This window comes from Amphiprion ocellaris, chromosome 10, assembly GCF_022539595.1.
Source record: "Amphiprion ocellaris isolate individual 3 ecotype Okinawa chromosome 10, ASM2253959v1, whole genome shotgun sequence".
Classification (NCBI taxonomy): Eukaryota; Metazoa; Chordata; class Actinopteri; family Pomacentridae; genus Amphiprion; species Amphiprion ocellaris.
Window position 1 is genome coordinate 26390120 of NC_072775.1, and position 18901 is coordinate 26409020.

At 38.7% G+C, this 18901-nt stretch overlaps 1 protein-coding gene across 3 annotated transcripts; it reads left to right on the forward strand.

Annotated features, from left to right (window-relative positions):
* Positions 1-2445: 2445 nt before the first annotated feature.
* On the forward strand, positions 2446-18363 carry nadkb (NAD kinase b). Of its 3 annotated transcripts, XM_023265628.3 has the most exons (12): positions 2446-2586; positions 3781-4074; positions 4175-4258; positions 5869-5998; positions 8297-8405; positions 9618-9703; positions 13006-13108; positions 13221-13390; positions 15010-15109; positions 15238-15395; positions 17187-17269; positions 17379-18363. In XM_023265628.3, the coding sequence occupies exons 2-12, from the start codon at positions 3782-3784 to the stop codon at positions 17536-17538; spliced, it is 1476 nt and encodes a 491-aa protein (XP_023121396.2). In that variant the 5' UTR covers positions 2446-2586; position 3781; the 3' UTR covers positions 17539-18363. The 3 variants fall into 3 exon arrangements, with proteins under 3 accessions (XP_023121396.2, XP_023121400.1, XP_035802045.1); XM_023265632.3 differs by lacking the exons at positions 2446-2586; positions 3781-4074; positions 4175-4258 and adding an exon at positions 4391-4535; XM_035946152.2 differs by lacking the exons at positions 2446-2586; positions 3781-4074; positions 4175-4258 and adding an exon at positions 4632-4791.
* Positions 18364-18901: the final 538 nt, after the last annotated feature.

An 18901-nucleotide genomic window follows, 5' to 3' on the forward strand; every position in this document is an offset into this window, starting at 1 on the left:
AAAAAACTTATGCCGGGTGGTTAAAACAGCACAGGGGATTGTGGGAAGTCCTCTTCCAGACCTGGACTCAGTATACGCGGGCCGGGTCCAGAGGAAGGCCCGATGTATTGCTGCTGACCCCATCCACCTGGGAAATGGACTGTTTGTTCCGCTTCCCTCGAGCAAACGGTACAAGGAGCATAAAAACTGTGACCTCCAGACTGAAAAACAGTTTTTATCCAAGAGCTGTCCAGTCCATTCCCCCCCTAGACACACAACAGACACACTATGTGCAATAAAGAACTGAGTCTTGCACTGGACTGCACTTTACACTCATCCTACTGCTCATGTGCACTAACTCTGTTTACATGTTTATATCTTTTCAGTATTTTTAAAAAACTTTATTTGTATATAGTGTGCCTTTTTCTGTTTTATTATCTATAGCTAGGAGTCACCAACTGTAATTTCGCTGTGTGGAAACACAATGACAATAAAGATTCTTGATTCTTGATTCTTGCTGACGATCACATGATTGCGATCCTACTACAAATCCACCGCTGTGGACCACGAATTGTTGGAAGATTTCATCTGTTGGAAATCATACAATGACTGAGCAGCCTTGGCAGAGTACTGCGCTCTCTGAGTGCTTTTCTTGTTATTATTTTTCTCATTCCTTCTGTCAAATTACCTATAAAGAAGCCGACTTGAAAAGGAAATTAAGGTTCATGTTGCAGCACTCAGGTGCAGCACTCAGGGCATGACACACACAAAGAAAGGGAAAAATGTTTAGATTCTGGATTTATTTGCTGTGTGATTGCAGTAATGTGATGACAGAAGCAGCACAGTCTGTTCTTTTATTGAGGTGCAGAGGCTGTGGTTTGAGGAAAGAAAGCCAGTCAGACCACACATGTATCAGCTCTGAACAAGTTCACAAATTATTCAAATTTTTTATTTTAGCAAGAAGTAGTGTTTAAATAACCAAGCGATTCAGAAAGTACACACAGTCTCATTTCATTGTGGAACATTATGCAGTCCAATTGGAAAGCTGCTGATAATTCCAACATAAAACAACTTGCAGCAGAGAGTGAGTAGGCCTTAACTATGAGCTAGAGAGAGAGAGCAAACAAACTTTGTCTTCAGGATATGACTGTGAACAGAAAATCAGCTCAGTGGATTTAAATTCGGTCTGGTTTTAATTCATGGCATTCGACTTAAATGTAAATGTGAGTGGAAACTCATCAGAATGTAGTAATAACAGTAAACGTGTAATGCATGAACTATTTGTCTACATGTGACAGACTCTGGCGTACTCCGTCTCTCAGTCACGGTATTGTATTAGTGGTGTACCTGTCACCTTGTATCACCAAAGCAGCTTTTGGTTTATTATAAGTGTGTCACCACTGTAATAAAAAAGACTATTTGATTTTTTGGGGGCCAAAAGTATTTGTCTTTGTAGTTATGTAGTTTAGTTTAGTTTATCCTGTACTAATTTTGCATGCAGTTGTTTTAAAATTTTGTTAATATCTATTTTAACAATGGACCATATCTAACAAATGATTTAACTGCAGCTAATTAACTGTGACTGTGTGACAGCTCACCTGTGTGATGTGTAGATAAGGATTCAGTGAGGCCTGCTTTAAGATCCTGACCAGGACATATTTTTTTTCTCCTTGTCAAAGATAACTTAAAATTAAAAATATTTATTAACTGCTGTCCATGGGAGCAAATATCACCACATCACTGCATTATCTTACATGCTCTATGCTGCACTTTATAACCAGTCTAGTTTGATTTATCAGTTGAAATAGGTTTAAAGGACTAATTTAACTCATATAATGCAGTTTTCTGCTTACCCCTACGTTGGACTGAAATGTTTTTAGTGCATCAAAATGACCAGTTTCATTTATGAGAGTTATATTTAAATAATTGTTGCCTACAAGATGATTGCAAAAGAGATAATTTCTTTATAATACTGTTTGTCTTCTAAATTAGGATAATAGAGATAACAAGCACATATAGCCGAAACTAACCCAACTACAATATTGCATATAGTTGGAAATTGAAATTTTTGGTCACAGTTATTTGGTTAAAAGGAATTTCCCAAAGACATATCTTTACTATCACAACAAATACAAAGTTAGATGATCATCAGTTTTTTTCAGACTATCACTTTTTGGCACATCTGATTACATTCATTATTGGTGAGTGTCATTATTCTTAGCTGTTAGTCACTTCATTTTTATGGAAATTTCCGTTTGTAGCTATTAAGCTAGGTGTAAAATTGAAGTGCAGAGTGAATGATTAGTTCGCATTCTATACTTCACTGCTGTACTGCCACTGCGTTCACCTTACGGTGTGTGTGGGTGTAGTTCTGTATATGACCAGCAGGGAAAACATGGCGCTGTATATTTTAACTCAGCACTGCAAATGCGCAGGGAGACGTTCACTTTGCCCCTACAACGTCACTTCCGCCCCAGTTTTATAATGTTTGTGTTTTAACGCTTTGAGGGCAGCTTCCCTCTGTAAATAGACATTTGGTAGCGTCGAAAGACACCCGATCCTTTGTGAACTAGTATCGATATGACCTAATTGCTTGTTTGTGACAAAGTAAGCCTTCATTTCGTTCAGTTTCGCGGTGGTTCATGCGAGTTAACTAGTTTGCTATTGCTAGATAACGTTAGCTGTCCACAAATCAGCGGTTGTTACGACTGAGAGTGAGAACGGTTACTTCTGGCAGTTCATCAGCTATGTTAGTGTCTGTGTGCTGCTTTACTGTCTGTAGTGTGTCATAAACACAATATTATCGCACTCCATCAAGCACTCCGTTATCTGGGGTGAATGTCACGTTAAGTATAGAGTTATAGACTTTGTTGATTGTTTGATGTATTTCATTAGGTAGTTCAGGTTATGTTGGAATATGATTGTACAACATCATAAATAAATCAACGTAGTGCTGTAAGACTATAACAAACTACTACTAATCTACTTTACTGATAAAAGAATCTATTTCTATTCAGTTAAACCTTAAGTTAGCTCTGAGAATCTGTTTGCCCCAATTGGTGGGACAATAAGCAGTAACTATTTTTTTTAAAATTAATTGATTGGTAATTTTTCAAGCAAAAAAAACAACAAAAAACTGCTGCCTTGTCATATAGGAGAAAACTTTTTTGAAACAGTGATCACCTTTATGTTTTTAATGTTTCATATACCAAATTTTTAATTGGTAAAATGAAAAAAGTGTTTAGATTAATCAGACATTCACACAATCATTGTGGTGCTTTATATATTTACTCATTTGACGTACTACCCATTCATTGTACTTTTCATTAGTGACACTACTATGTTACTTATTGAGTAACCCTTGAAATTGTCACATTTTTGGGCCTCTTGTGTTAGGGATGCAGCTGACAGTAATTTTTTTTATTCTCTATTTAAACAAGAAGCCATTTCGTCTTTAAAATGTACAAAAATTGTTGAAATGCCTAGCATATTTCATTAAGTCCTAAGATGAAGTCTTCACATTGCTTGTGTTGTATGATCAGCAGTTCATAATCCAAAAACATTGAATTTACAATTTAAAACAGCGAGCCTCAGATCCTCTTATTTGAGAAGCTAGAGCAAAGGAATGTTTGGCACTTTAGATTTGTAGATAATTTATCAACTATCAGAGCAGTGGGCATTTACTTTTCAGTCAATTAATCAATTTCTTAAGCAATTTACATAAAATCATCTCATAGATAACTTCTTTTTATTTAAAATTGTCAAACTAGCCACAGATGCTTTTATGTTGCTTCCTTGCAGAATGGAGAATTCAGAGACCAGTCCATCAGTGAGGCCCCTGGCAGTGCCGGACAGAGGCATGGTGCAACCCTCGGGCTCCACTGGTCAGCTGTCAGAATCAACCAGGTCCTCGAAGCACAGGGAGCAGCCGTCCAAGTCACCAAGGAGACGGCGGGAGGGGAAGAGGTCACAGCGACGGGGGGATGGTCATGAACAGCTGCTGTGGGAGATCGTGCGGCGGAGGTTGCCAGGCCAACACGAGCACTTGGAGCCCTCTGGTTCGACAAGCGACACAGCGGAAAGCTCTCCTAAGAGGTTTGCACTACAGGTTGCCAGCTGGTCTGCCATGCCACTGGCTCTCCTGCTTGGGACATGAGGTGATATTGTCTTGACTCCTCTTTTTTGCTCCTCACAGAAGAGCCCACTTTCTACATGGGCCGTATCCAGCCACTCACTTCGGACCCAAAGCCTGTATTCTTCCCAACCCAACTTCAGTCATGTAAGCATGAGGGTGCTGAATGAGTCGAACTTTGTGTGTGCAAACTTTTTGTCAGGACATTGACACAGAATAGTTTGTGTAACTGTTTGAGATAAGATAAAGTGAGGATGTCGTGGTTGGATGTTACATGAGATGGGAAGGCTTACAGAGCAGGCTATAGTGCTTATTGTCACCTGGTCTCACACTGTTTCCTTGGACTGAAGCTGAAAACATACATAGACGAAATTATCAGCCCAATGCCTGTCGTCCGCCACGCAAAGAAGGAGAGAGGCAAATGGTAAAGAAAGAATGAGAATTGTTCTGCTTGGTGTTTTTTGGAATTTGACCCTCAGTCATAGAACGTTACATCAAAGGGTCATTTCAGTTAATGAATGACTTGACTGTTTGCAGAACGTTGAATAATCTTCATTTCATTCAAAAGACATGGTATCAGTGAGGGATTTGACTTCATGTGGAGTGTGTGAAGGATATAAAGGAAACGAAACGAAACTCCTGAGAGCTGTACTACGAAGCGAGATTCATGGGTTAGCGAGGTATGTTGGGCCTAAAGTCAGACTTTTCAGTGTCAGAATGGTGGCTTGCAGTTTCTGTTCAGAGTTTCGGATTTAAATCGGCTGGAAGAAGCGTCTCGCTTTAACCAAAGTGTTAAATGATGATTATTTATGGGCGATACAGATTCTCAACTGACGGAATGTGTGCAACTGCAGACATATTGATCTGTGCGTTACTGATGAATCAAACCGTAGAGTTACAGTGTCACACACTGTATGTATCGTGTTGTCCTGGGAACCCAGCATGAATTTAGTTGGTGATGCAGTAATTGCATAAATATGTTTTTATAGATAGAACACACATTAGAGCATTGATTCGTTTATTAGTATTTGTCACGGGGAATATTCAATCAGTAACATTAGTTTGCTTTGATTTGGTCACAAATTAAAGTGATATCCTTCATTACGAGACAGTGACCTAAATGCAAGGCATTACAATATCGTGTTTAAATATATGAAGTTAAAAATGTAATAACTTTATCGTGCAGCTGTCAGTTATCAATAATCATCTGCATTGATCGGTAAAATAAATACATTGATGCACGTTTAACAGTTTTCTACCAGCATTCCTGTTTTACATAATTTCCAGTCGCATCGCTTTTTGCCGTCATAAATTTTTATGCTCGTCATTGTTCGCTATTAAAACAACCTGTTGACCGACGCAGCTGAACACGATCGGATCATTTTGTGCGGAAGAAGTTAAATGATGCGTTTAACGGCTACTTTTGTGTCAACAAGGACAGAGTTTAAAGCAAAAAGCCTGAATTGTAAAGGAAAGTTGATAACCTCCTTCGTGATACCTGTTAACTCTGACAAGAGTTTTAGTTTTTGTCGAGCTGACTTACCCAAGGAAAGCCTGGTTATGTCAAACTGGCCTCGTAGTTCAGCCCTCAGGTACCATGCGATTAGCTAACAGATATCTCTTTTCGAAATGGTCTGTTTTTTATAGTTTGCTATGGACAGGCAGAGTTGTTTCAAGCTGTTACATGTATGTTTAGGTTTTAGTTTTTGTTTTTTTTTAAAGTTGTTTGTATAATTGTGTCTGTATCGGTGTCTCAGGCACATCCAGGACCCAGCCAGCCAGAGGCTCACTTGGAATAAACCTCCAGTCAATGTGCTTGTCATCAGGAAGATCAGAGATGAAAGCCTGGTTGAACCTTTCAAAGAGCTCTGCAGGTTTCTAGTAGAGGTACACAACACAGCAATTGACGGATTGTATTGTTGAGCACGTGTATGTTTTATAGCATCACTGTATTATGATACTAACGTGATTAACAAGGCAAATTTTGACAATACAAACACAGATCCACTGTTTGAAATTGATGTTATATGTCTCAATTATCACACAGTATGAGACATTACTTGTAAGACGCCTGTGCAGTTGCATTTATGTTTATGTGCTTTTGGCAACATAAACACGAAAGGTCTAGTTAATGTGCTCTTTAAGTATGATATAAACAAAATGTCAGCCACCTTAGGTTTACAAGTTTATGGCTTTTTAGGTGCCCACACCTGAAGGAGCAGAAACAGACTGCAGTTTCAGAAAGAAGATATTTAGATTGAAATTTTGCATACTCTTATACCTGATGGTGTAAAAATTACTTTTGATCTACAGGGGAAAATTGGGTGTGAGTTTTCTGTTTTATTGTGCTGCTACAATGAAGACTTTCACTGGTCCCATTAGTTGTCAGATCTTGTTGACTAATCAGTCTAGTGCAAATATAAGTAATGGCCGTCTAGTTGTGATCTGAATTTACCACCAGCTATATATGTAGTATATTTAATGCCAGAGTCGTACACCATAGCAGTAAACTATAATCAGTTTCCATGTTAGTTGTACTTTGCATGTATCATCTGTCTTATCATGCATGTGTCAAATAGTGTGTTTTATGGTCCTTGTTTACCCCTCCCACACACACACACACACACACACACACACACACACACACACACCCACACACCCTCACCTCTACCCCTCTACCTCTACCTCTCTACCTCTTCTGTCCCTCTCAACCCGCCCGGCCAGCAGGCAGATGGGTCCCCCCACATTAGAGCTGGGTTCTGCTCGAGGTTTTTTTCCCTATTTAAAGGGTGTTTTCCTTGCCACTGTCACCTTTTGGCTTGCTCTGGTGGTCAGGCATATGGGTTCTGTAAAGCATCTTGAGACAATTTGACTGTAATTGTCACTATATAAATAAAATTGAATTGAATTAAATCTGATATTTAAGAAATCTGCACAGTACTTACATGGTTCGCCTGACATCTCATACATTAAATCATGCTGAAGTCTGGTGTTTTAAGCTTATTTTATGAACCACCACTTACAATTTTTGCTTTATTTACAATATAAATAGGAATAGTGTTTACATACAGTGCTTAACAAATTTATTATACCACCTGTCACAAAAACGAGAAAACACAAGTATCTTAGAAATCTGTCAAAAAAAAATTTCAAACTAAAAATTGTATTGTTATTTATTAGGCAAATAACAAACTGGAACAACTAAATAGTCTTTATTCACCAAAAATGTTAATATTTTTATGACCTCCTTTGGCCCTGATAACAGCTTGCATTCTTGCTGCCATTGTTTTTATGTACTTTTCCACAATCTCTTTTGTTATTGAGTTCCGAATAGTTTCTAGCTGTTCCCAGAGGCTTGCTTTGGATGAAACTTTTGTGCGATCTGTTTTTGAATTCAATAAATCCCAGATCTGTTCAATAGGATTCAAGTCTGGACTTGGCCAGTTCATCAGTTCCAATACTCCAGACTCATTTTTTGTGCTTTACTACTTTTTTCTGCTTTTTTGTATATTTGCTAAGCACTCTACATATTTGCGGTTAAAATATAGATTGAACATCCTCATTTTCTGTTTCTCTGTCTTAATGAAAGATATAGGCATGTTTTACTTCCAGGTTTAAAGACATTCCTGATGTATAGAAGCTATACGAAGCATCAGGAAATAGCACAGATTTAGAATTTGTTGTTTTCCAATATTGTAATTTATTTTGGCATCAGAGGAGAGTCTTTTCTTTGCATTTAGAGAACATTGTGCATCTTAAATAAACCGCCATTCCAAGCGATTTCAGTTACAGTTTTGTCTTTGGTGGATAGTAAACTAAGCCTGTGATCCTGCTGCAAAATATGTCAAAGTACTGAGTCTATGCTGAAAAATGTGTGGTACTGAGGAGCAACAAATCTTAACAAAAGGATTCCAAGAAGTCCTCCAGACATGGTGGGGAACACTTTAGTTTGGTTTCAAGCTATTATGACGCCTTTTGACCACGTTTCCTAAACAAGCTGTACTTTGTGAAGTCAGACTGTCAGAAGTGGCCAACTGACCCACATATTTGCGTTCCATACACATAATGCTGTCATATGAAGCTACACGTTTGGCAGATGAGCAACTTTATTTTGAAAAACATACTTTTGAGAGATATCTGTGTGCATTTTTCCTATAGTCACTAAAGCCTGCATTTGTGTATCAGGAGAAGCAGATGATGGTGTACGTGGAGCGCAGGGTTGCAGATGACGCTACACTGTCAAAGGATGAGGCCTTCGGCTCCATCCGCAATCAGCTCTGCACCTTCAGAGAGGGTGAGACTCCAGCTTGCTCTACATTAAAAACACAAACCTTAATGCTGACACACAGGCATATCTCAGTATAGTATTAATACTATACTGAAAAACGTGCGCCAATACAGTGAGGTATCAACATTCCATTAAACGTACAGGTTCTGTACACAATTATATTTCAGGAAAAGTGAAGTTTCACCAGTAAAGTACAAATATTAAAAATACCAAATGTTTTAATTTATAAATTGTTCATTTCTGAACGATGTTTTAATGCTGTGTGTTTCTGCTGTTACATAACTTAAACATGCCAATATAAAATATTGTTGTACGTTGCTCCTCCCAATGAGATGATTTATGAAAATAAGCATAGGATTCAGTGGCTTGTTATGGTAGCACTTAATGACTTCCCTTTTTAGAGGGTGTGCTTCGGTTTTTACCATTGTGTGGCCGTTACAGTTCAAAATATTGATAGAGAAAAGAAAATGTTAATTTTACCCTTTTCAGAATTACATTTTTTTTTAAACACTGTCATTTATGGGTATTTATTTTCAACATTTTCTAAAGCTGCATTGTTGATTAGGATGGAAGCATTGCAATTTTCACTTATTTATAAATAAGCTGAACTTTGAAATCATTTATTCTATGTGTTGATGGGTTGCATTCAAGCACATTAGAAAAGGTGACAGTAATGACGATATTATTTTCTTGTTCCCAATTCTCAAAGTAAAGTAGAAATGGTGTTGACAAAAGTTCTGTGATGTAGTGTAGATGAACTAAGTGACAGAAAAGGGTATGGAGGAAAGAAACAGTACCAGACCCAGTATTTTGTATTAAAACTTACTCAAGAGCAGCATAAATTTATTCAAAACCTCAATTCGCATTAAAATATCATAGCATTTTCTTTTCATGAATCCTTGACCTTTTAGATGAACATATGTATTCAGTGTAAAGCTACTTTTGAAGATCAGCTTGAACAACTGGGTTGCTGTCCGAGAGAAGACATGAAATATCTGCACCATTATTGTGTTTTGGAGTGAATGAATCACTGACCACGTGGTGACTGCTTCCTCAAAAATCTCAGAAGTTGGCCAAGCCATCATTTCCTTCCATGAACAACTTTTAGGAAATTTTACTCATTTTGTTCCAATAATACAGGAAAAAATAAACTGCTCTGATGTAACTGCGTGAAAGTAGCAATATGTTAAATTAAGCTGTGATTTTGTGTGACTTCAGGTTATGATGATATCTCTGACTGCATCGACCTCATCATCTGTCTGGGTGGGGATGGGACTTTGCTGTACGCCTCCTCTCTGTTCCAGGTATTGTGATATATATTTTTTTTGGATCATTTAAGTTATTGAACTTCATGAATGCAGTTTGTAGTAGATTAGTCGGGGAGCTGCATTATATTACTGTAGTTAATTTTTGTTGGATTAAATAAAATTTACTCCTCAAATCTTTCTTCTTGGGTACTAACAGTATCAAACTCGTACTAGTGCATCTGAACAAATTACAATAACATTTGAGTTAAAAGAAAAATCATTCAAGAAGGTGAGCTTTGATGTATTCTGCATTCATTACACGTAAAGTGAAATATTTCAAACTTTTTTTTGTTTAATTTTGGTGGTTATGGCCTTAACGTCATGAAAATCTAAAATCCAGTATTTCAAATTATTAGAATGTTTACTATGATCAATCTGAAAAAGATATACAATATAAAAGTCTTCAACTTCTGACAAGTATTGTCATTTATACACTTGGAGATACTTCACTACAGTTTACTGTATCAATGATGAGATCAGCCTGTGGCACTACTGAGGTGTTACTGAACCCCTGGTTGCTTTGATGGCAGCCTTCAGCTCATTTGTGTATCTCATCTTCCTCTTGACAATACCCCAAAAAGGGGTTCTGTGGGCTTCAGGTGAGGTGAGGCCTCCAAGCAGTAAAATCATTGTCAGCAAACCGTCTGGTAGTAGTTTTGGCTCTGTGAGCAGGTGAGGACTCCTGCTGGAAAAGGAAATTGGAGTGGGGGGAGGGAGTGGGGGGAGGGAGTCCTCCAACAGAACCAGGGTCAGGTAAGGCGGCCATCTGCCTCGATCAATTGGGGTGAGAGTGGAGATGAGGGGGATGGGGATTGCAGGATAGCAGATGGAGAACAGACAAATTATACAAACAAAACAATGAACATTCTGAAGGTTGTTAAGGCCAGAAACTGCAGATCAGAGACGTGTAGCTGCAGATCCAGAGACACCCGTGGAGAGAACAAGCCAAGGACCTCAGGGAGAAACACAGAGTTAGTGACAGAGAGAAGAGAAGAGTACAGGAGAGGACCCCAGTGCATCATGGGACACTTACAGCAGCATAACTAAGGAACGGCTCAGGTGATCCTGAGCAGCTCTAACTAGCTTCATCAAATAGGAAAGTTTTGAGCCTAATCATTTAAAGTAGAGACGGTTTCGGCCTCCTGAACCCAAACTGGGAGCTGATTCCGCAACAGAGGAGCTCCCATTCTGCTTCTAGAAACTCTGGGAACCACAAGTAAACCAGCAGTCTGAGAGTGAAGTGCTCTATTAGGATGATATAGTACAATAAGGTCTTTCCGATACAATGGAGCTTGGTCGTTAAGAGCTTTTTATGTGAGGCGCAGGATTTTAAGTTCTATCCTGGATTTTGCAGGGAGACAATGAAGAGGAACAAATATTGGAGAAATATAATCTCTTTTATTGGTTTCTGTCAGAACTCTGGCTGCAGCATTTTATATCAGCTGGAGGTTTTTAAGAGAATTATTGGGACATTCTGATAATAGGGAACTACAATAGTCTAGCCTAGAAGTTATAAACGTATGGACTAGTTTCTCAGCATCACTCTAAGACAAGATGTTACTGGTTTTTATATTATTACAGGAAGGCTGTTCTACAAACTTGTTTTATATGTATGTTGAACGACATGTCCTTATCAAAAAATAACTCCAATGTTGTTGTTTTTTTATTTTTTTTTACAGTAGAACTGGAGAAAGTAACTATCTAGTTAGATGGTGTATTTCTGAGGTGTTTAGGGCCAAATACAATAACCTCAGTTTTGTCTGACTTTAAAGAAAATTACAGGTCATCCAGGTCTTTATGTCCTTTCGACATGCCTTGACTTTTTCCAACTGATTGGTTTCATTTGACTTTGTAGATAAATATAACTGGGTATCATACACATAACAATGGGAATTTGAGCAATGTCTCCTAATAATATAATAACCCTAAGGGGAGCATGTACAAAGTAAATAATATTGGTCCTAACACAGAATCCTGTGGAACTCCATAACTAACTCTGGTGTGGGTGGAAGAATCATCATTAACATGAACAAACTGGAATCTGTCTGATTAATCTGATTTAAACCAATTTAGTGCAGTTCCTTTAATCCTAATTGCATGTTCTAATCTGTGTAATAAGATGCTATGATCAAATGTATCAAAAGCAGCACTGAAATCTAGTAGAACATGTATAGAAACTAGTCCACTGTCTGAAGCTCTTAGAAGATCATCGGAGACCTTCACCAGTGCTGTCTCTGTACTATGATGTATTCTAAATCCTGACCGAAGCTCTTCAAACAAACCATTTCTGTGCAGATAACCGCATAACAGGGTTTGAACAACGTTTTCAAGAATGTTTGAAATTAAAGGGAGGTTTGGATATTGGCCTATAGTTGACTAAAACACCTGGAACTAGAGTAGACTTTTTGAGAAGTGGCTTTATTATAGCAACTTTAAAAGCCTGCAGTATGTAGCCTGTTTGTAAAGACAAGTTGATGGTATTTAATACTGTAGTGTTAAAGGAAATATATTTTGAACAGTTTTTGTGGATGGGGTCTAACAAACATGTTGCTGGTTCAGAGGAATTTACTGTCGACAAGAGCTCTGAGAAATTTACAGCAGAGAAGCAGTCCAAGTATAAATCTGGTCCTGTGGATGGTTCCAGAGCCAGAAATGTTCAGGATTTTTTGTCTAATATTCAAAACTTTATTTGTGGCAAAGGTCATGAAGTCATCACTACTGAGAGCTAGAAGAACAGAAGGCTCCACAGAGCTGTGACTCTTTGTCAGCCTGGTTACAGAGCTGAAGAGAAACCTGGGCTTGTTCTTGTTATCCTCAATTAAAGATGAATAGTAGACAGTTCTTGTCTTATGAATAGCTTTTTATATGTGAGAAAACAATTTTTCCAGGCAAGATGAAATTCTGCTGAATTTGTAGAGCACCACAGTCTTCTTGAATTCTGCTTTAAGATGTGTAGTTGTACACTCTACTATGGGGCTATTTTATTATAATTTATTGCCTTCTTTTCCAGAGAGGCAACAGTGTCAAGTCAAGAACTACTCTCAGACTAATTTGAATATTTTCGCATTACTCTATGACTGTTGTGGCTTAATGCCAGAATAACAAAACATTTCACTTAAAACACTTTTGACTTAAGACATTTCAGAAAATTTAATGTTAATTAAAGTCTAAGACATACACATTGTTTTTTAGACACTAGTGTACAGTAGAATCAGAGTTGGATTATGGCTATCATCCTGAGATGGTTGATGATTTCAGCAGACCTAGATTTTTTTCATGACTGTTCCTCTTTTCTGCAGGGCAGCGTTCCTCCAGTTATGGCATTCCACCTCGGCTCTCTAGGTTTTCTGACGCCTTTCAAGTTTGAGTCATACAAGACTGAAGTAGCTAAAGTGTTTGAAGGTAAAGTGGAGGATTTGTGAAATAATATTCTGTTCTAATCTAGTGCGGTCTTTGACACTTGGATCACCCCTACTTTTGTGTTTACTTGTATATCTGCCTCATTGGCTTTCAGGCAATGCCGCCATCACTCTGAGGAGTCGTCTAAAGGTGAAGGTGGTGAAGGACATGCTTCAGAGAACAGGACAGCAGTCATACAGCAGAGAGCAACAGCATGAGCAAAATGGACTCCTTCCTCATGGACATACCAACAGTGAGGCCGGCAAGGTCACCTTGCAGCTGCAGGTGAGGACAAGGATGTCAAAGGGGAATCAATGAATGACTGGACTGTTTACCTTGATAAGAATACGCTTGTTTGCTTAGATTTCTGAGTTTAAAAAGAGCTCGTGACTGCAGTCAGTCTCATTAATGTGTTTCTGTAAACCATTAGGATTGTGCAGGCTGACTGTGTTTTTGTGTTATTTCCTTTTTACTGTGAGGGTGTGTGCGCAAATAGATACATCTCTATGCCTCAGCAAGGGAGCATCAGCTGGGTTGCCATGGTGACAGTCATAATAAAGTTGCTTGGCGAAGATATCGGAGAGAAAGTTGGATGTTGTTAAGTTCTGTTGAGCCAGTTGCCATGGAGACTGTGTGGAGTCTGCACTGAATGGATATTTAATGATTCCTGATGCTCTCAGTCTGACACACTGTGGAACTAAACTACATGCCGCACTGCTGGAGTCACTCACACACACAGACACACGCCGTGCTGCAGTTTGTCATTTTCAGTGCACCTCTCTCCACACACCCTGATTATTATTTTTTTGTCTCTTCGATAAGAGATGGTGATGGATTGTTTCGGTCTCTAAAAGCCAGTTAAACCTCACATTACACCACGTCTGCTGTGTCCAGCAGGATGTTTGCGCTGTGCTCCGCTGACGTCAGTACATCTGCCAGACATCACAGCTCAGTGCTGCAGTACCCTGTGTGACTGACTGAAGCGTCAACATGATTTGTATGCTGCCGGTCTGCTAGTAGTTTCCCAGTGTAATGTGGAACTGTAATGCACTGTGACTCTGCGTCTGCTGTTTGAAGATTTAATGTTTTCATTGAGTGCATTGATTAGATTTACTGCCAGTGAGAGGAAATTACATACTTCAGATTTCAGAGAACATGGAGAGAAGTGTCAGAATGTAGTTATTCAGTGTTTGAGGGTTGTAGAGTTATCTACATCATCTACCAAAGATGCTTTGCTTTGAAATTGATTTCCGTGTTTGTTTCTTAGCTGGGTATCTCAAGAACACTGAAAATTTGGTGAGAATTTAGAAACGGGGCCAAGGACATACTGATTAGTTTTGGTGTGAGTAGTTCCACCATGTGGGTATTAATTACACGTCATATTGAGCACAGTCTTTACAGTCTTTTTAAACTCTCTTCTGGTATTTATACTGATTCCAGGATCAGCATTTTAAATAACCCTTATTGACCCTGAACAAATGCCCTTTCTTCAATTTTCTGGGCCATTTCATTTTCCCGTTAAAAGCTGCTAATTTAACATTTATAGCACGCACATTGATCATACACAGAAGTTTGAGAGCATTTGCAGTATTTGGCCTATAGATGGCACTACAATAACATTAAATTTATGTAGTCTGTGGTTTTGCCTGTGCAAAGCCTTTGTATTCTAAAAGAGGATTTAGGTTTTACTCCAAAATCCACATTATCAGATATCACCATTTAAACATGTGCAGCCTTTGTGGAGTTATGTGCACTCTCCTTCTAATCTGGACTGTGGTGTGTGTGTGTGTCTGTGTGTGTGTGTGTGTGTGTGTGTGTGTGTGTGTGTGTGTGTGTGTGTGTGTGTGTGTGTGTGTGTGTGTGTGTGTGTGTCTGTGTGTCTGTGTGTCTGTGTGTCTGTGTAGGTGTTGAATGAGGTGGTGGTGGATCGAGGCCCGTCCTCCTACCTGTCCAATGTGGACTTGTATCTTGATGGACGTCTCATCACCTCAGTGCAGGGAGATGGTAAACAGATTGAGCTGTACAATGTGACATCGCTTTTTCATACACATTTTCACAGTGGGGATCTATATGCAAAAAAAGTCAGTTAGGAAAAACTATGAATGTCCTCCCTCTTTCTCTCTGTCCTTCAGGTGTGATTGTGTCCACACCTACAGGCAGCACAGCGTATGCAGCTGCAGCAGGAGCCTCAATGATTCACCCCAACGTTCCTGCCATCATGGTCACTCCCATCTGCCCACACTCGCTCTCCTTCAGGCCAATTGTGGTCCCTGCTGGAGTGGAGTTAATGGTAAGAACGGAGGCAGAAACATACGACTTGATATATGTTAAGTGTTCCTCCACTGCTGGCTGCACACATTTTATAATCTCTCATGCTTTGATCTTTGTTGCTGTCTGAGCTGCCTCCATTTTCTTCATTGCAGCACTCTGGAAAATTTAGTTTTATGGTACCACTGTACGAAGGTACTTCAGAAAGTTCATGCACAGGAGAAAGATTGTTCTTTTGTTATTTTTCAACATAGTCTCCTTTTAATTTCAATGCACTTGGCCCAACGATGTTTAAGCTTCTATCCCTTCACAAAAGAAGGTCACACCTTGATCGTCCTCAACGGCACGGATGACTTCATCATTACTGTGAAAATGGCGACCACCAAGTTGTATTTTAGTTTGGGAAACATCAGCTGGCTTCAAGCTTTCCTCTCCCTTGTTCTTTGATTACTTCAAGCGTTTGAGTTTTTGGGGGACAGTGATACAAGGCTTTATAGTATACAGTTCTACCCCAAATGGGAGTTATGCTCTTTGTTTTCAGGTGAGACTGAGAACTTTTTGAAGTATCCTCCTGTAGTGACCCATAGATGCCTGACCAGTTTACAACTTTATGTAACTACTGTAAATGAAGTCGCTTTTAAATAGAATATTTAGAAGGTTAGGTCATCATTTCTATATCATGGTTGTTATATGAAGCTTCTCTGAATACATGCTAATTTTTATCACTCCACAGGTTGTGTTTTGGAGACATAGCTGATCTGACTACTGATACTGAGACTGTGTGCTATTCAGGCTTTGCTCTCTTTTAAGTTCGTTTTCCACTGCAGGATGTTGTTGGCCATTTAGAGCAACGCGAACCTTTGCACATGTTCCAACTGCAGTAACCACCCTCTAGAACCTGTTTCAGGTTTGTTTTGAGAGGAGAAAGTTGTATCTACTCCAGGGTAGGTACTTCTGAGCAACCCTATGCAGGTCTCAACACTAGTTGCTTAAACTCAGAGGCAAATGCAGTCTTTTCTCTGTCATCACAACCTTAATGTAAAATGTACCATATAGGCTAACATTACAAACTCTCCATTATTTTGCTTTATGTCCAACAACTACTATTTGTAGTTGTTTTGGTGGACTTGCGGTCAAAGCTGTCACGCAATGTGAACAGGAAGACTTGAAAGAGTTAATTAGGGGGTTGTTCCTGTAAACATTCGTGCCACCTCACGCCTGCCTCAGGTTCCTGCAGTGGAAAGCCACCTACTGATGGTTGCATTCTGTACCTGAGTCAGAATCACTGCAGGAGCATGCGTGGCTTCAGGGATGGCTGTGTTGGTCAGTCAGTTGGTCCACACTGGAATATCTCAGCAACGGTCAAAAAGATTTCCATAGAAATTTTTACACACAGTCATGGTCCCCAGAGAGGGAATATCAACAACTTTGTTAATGACTTTTGCTTTAGCTGTAACCAGGTTAGAGGTTTTGTATGAAATGTTTCAAGAATTATTAAATAGGTTGGCACAAAATCTGGTGCAGTTGTCTGAATGTGTTGCAACATTATAGGAATGTCCATTTTTACTTTTGGTTTTCCCCATTATTCACAGCAGTACTTTGATTAGTGCTATTTAGCAAAAAGACATCATGCAACAGGATAAAGCTGGTAAAGCTAATGGATGGATGTTGGTATTGTCATAGTTAACGTATTGTCACTGTATTTAGCTCAAAGTACAGCCTTAAACAGCCACTGGCAAGGCTATAGACTTAACATCGTTTTAATTTGTGCATCTTGCAAACTTACGCTTGGTTGTCATCTCCCCTAAAACAGATCACCTTGTCTCCTGATGCAAGGAACACCGCCTGGGTGTCGTTTGACGGCAGGAAGAGACAGGAGATCCAGCATGGAGACTGGTAAAGATCATTAACTGATTTTCTGTACTGCAGTTAGAGTGCACAGATCCTTCCTTGAACTTCAATTTTCTTAAATTTCTTAATTTTCTCTCTGTTTGTCTTTTAACAGTATTAAGATCACTACGTCTTGTTACCCGGTGCCATCTATTTGTTGTCATGACCTGGTGTATGACTGGTTTGAGAGTCTGGCTCAGTGTTTGCATTGGAATGTACGCAAGAGGCAAGCCCGACTCGCTGACGTCTCAGACTCATCCGACACAGAAAACTGAAGTTTTGGGTGTGTTTCCTGGCAAAAGACATTCAGCCAACACTCTCCACAGTAGTGGAGTGAGAATGAGTGGGTCAGGTTTGTGTCTATGGCCTAACCTGTGTGACACTGGTCCTTTGAACAGCATGATCGTACTGTGTATACAATGTTTTGCACACAGTCATCATCTCATTGCATTCCAGTGCGTACACTTCAGTTTCATATGTAGCTTCTAGGAAGAAAGCATGTTTCTCCTTTACAAGAGAAGAAATTATCTACATGATTAATGCAATGTGAATTATGATGACCACCTAAAGCTCCTCATGAATATTTCTGTAAACTGTTTCACTTTGAACACTTAATCATAAATGCAATGTTAAGTGTTAGAGGTGTACAAGGTACTGGCAGCAATTCATTAGAAAAACATGAATAAAGCTGTCTACCTATAAATCAATTTGTAAATTTGTACATATAGAATTTTAGTATGAATGTATTTAATGTCATATGAATGTGATATTTATATATTTTCAAAACAGGAGTTTGGAATAGTTGGAAAACAGGCCAATTTAAAACTTGTCAAGTCAACCACATACAACTGTAAGTGACTGTATTCTGTTGTACAAAATTTTGTACAATCCAGAGCATACATTCTCTATGTGCACACACGTACAATCTGTCGGTTGCCTTCAAAACTTTTCTGCCTGAGTTTAAATACAAATCACATTGCATGTAGTAGGACTGAGGTGAAGAATCATAAACTAGCTGTAATTTTCATGATTGATAAACTGCCATATTGTCAAAGGATGTGGCAGAAGGTGGTAAAATAAAGCTTAAAAACTGTTGAACATTTCTGTTTGTTTTGTGCATCTTTCCCTTTGTGCAGTCACTGTGAGGATGTTATCAAAAATATTTAGGCCATAAGATTTTTTAAAATCTTTTTTTTTACTACTAAAGTGACCAAATTGATGTGGCAAAAATAAAACTGAATAGCGCAAAATGAGTACATTTGTGAACTTTATGGCCATTTTAGTTATAACAACAATATATTAATTTTATTATTAAAATTATATATTTAATGTTGGAATTTTTAATAATAAACATCAGGATTTCAGGACCTGCTAGCATCCTGGTTTCTTCCTACAGATGATTCATCCAACTACAACAGACTACTACAACCACCTTGTTAGTCAAAGGTTTTCACAGTTCAGTCATACTTTGTACTTGGGGAACAATTTCAGCATGTTCTGTCTACATATGAAGTAATACCTTTGTTGCTTTGACATGTATTGACATGCTTTCAGCAGGACTTTAGAACATATTTTTTTCATATTATTTTTATAGTCAGCTATATCCAGTGCACTAAACTTGTATTCAGTCATAATATA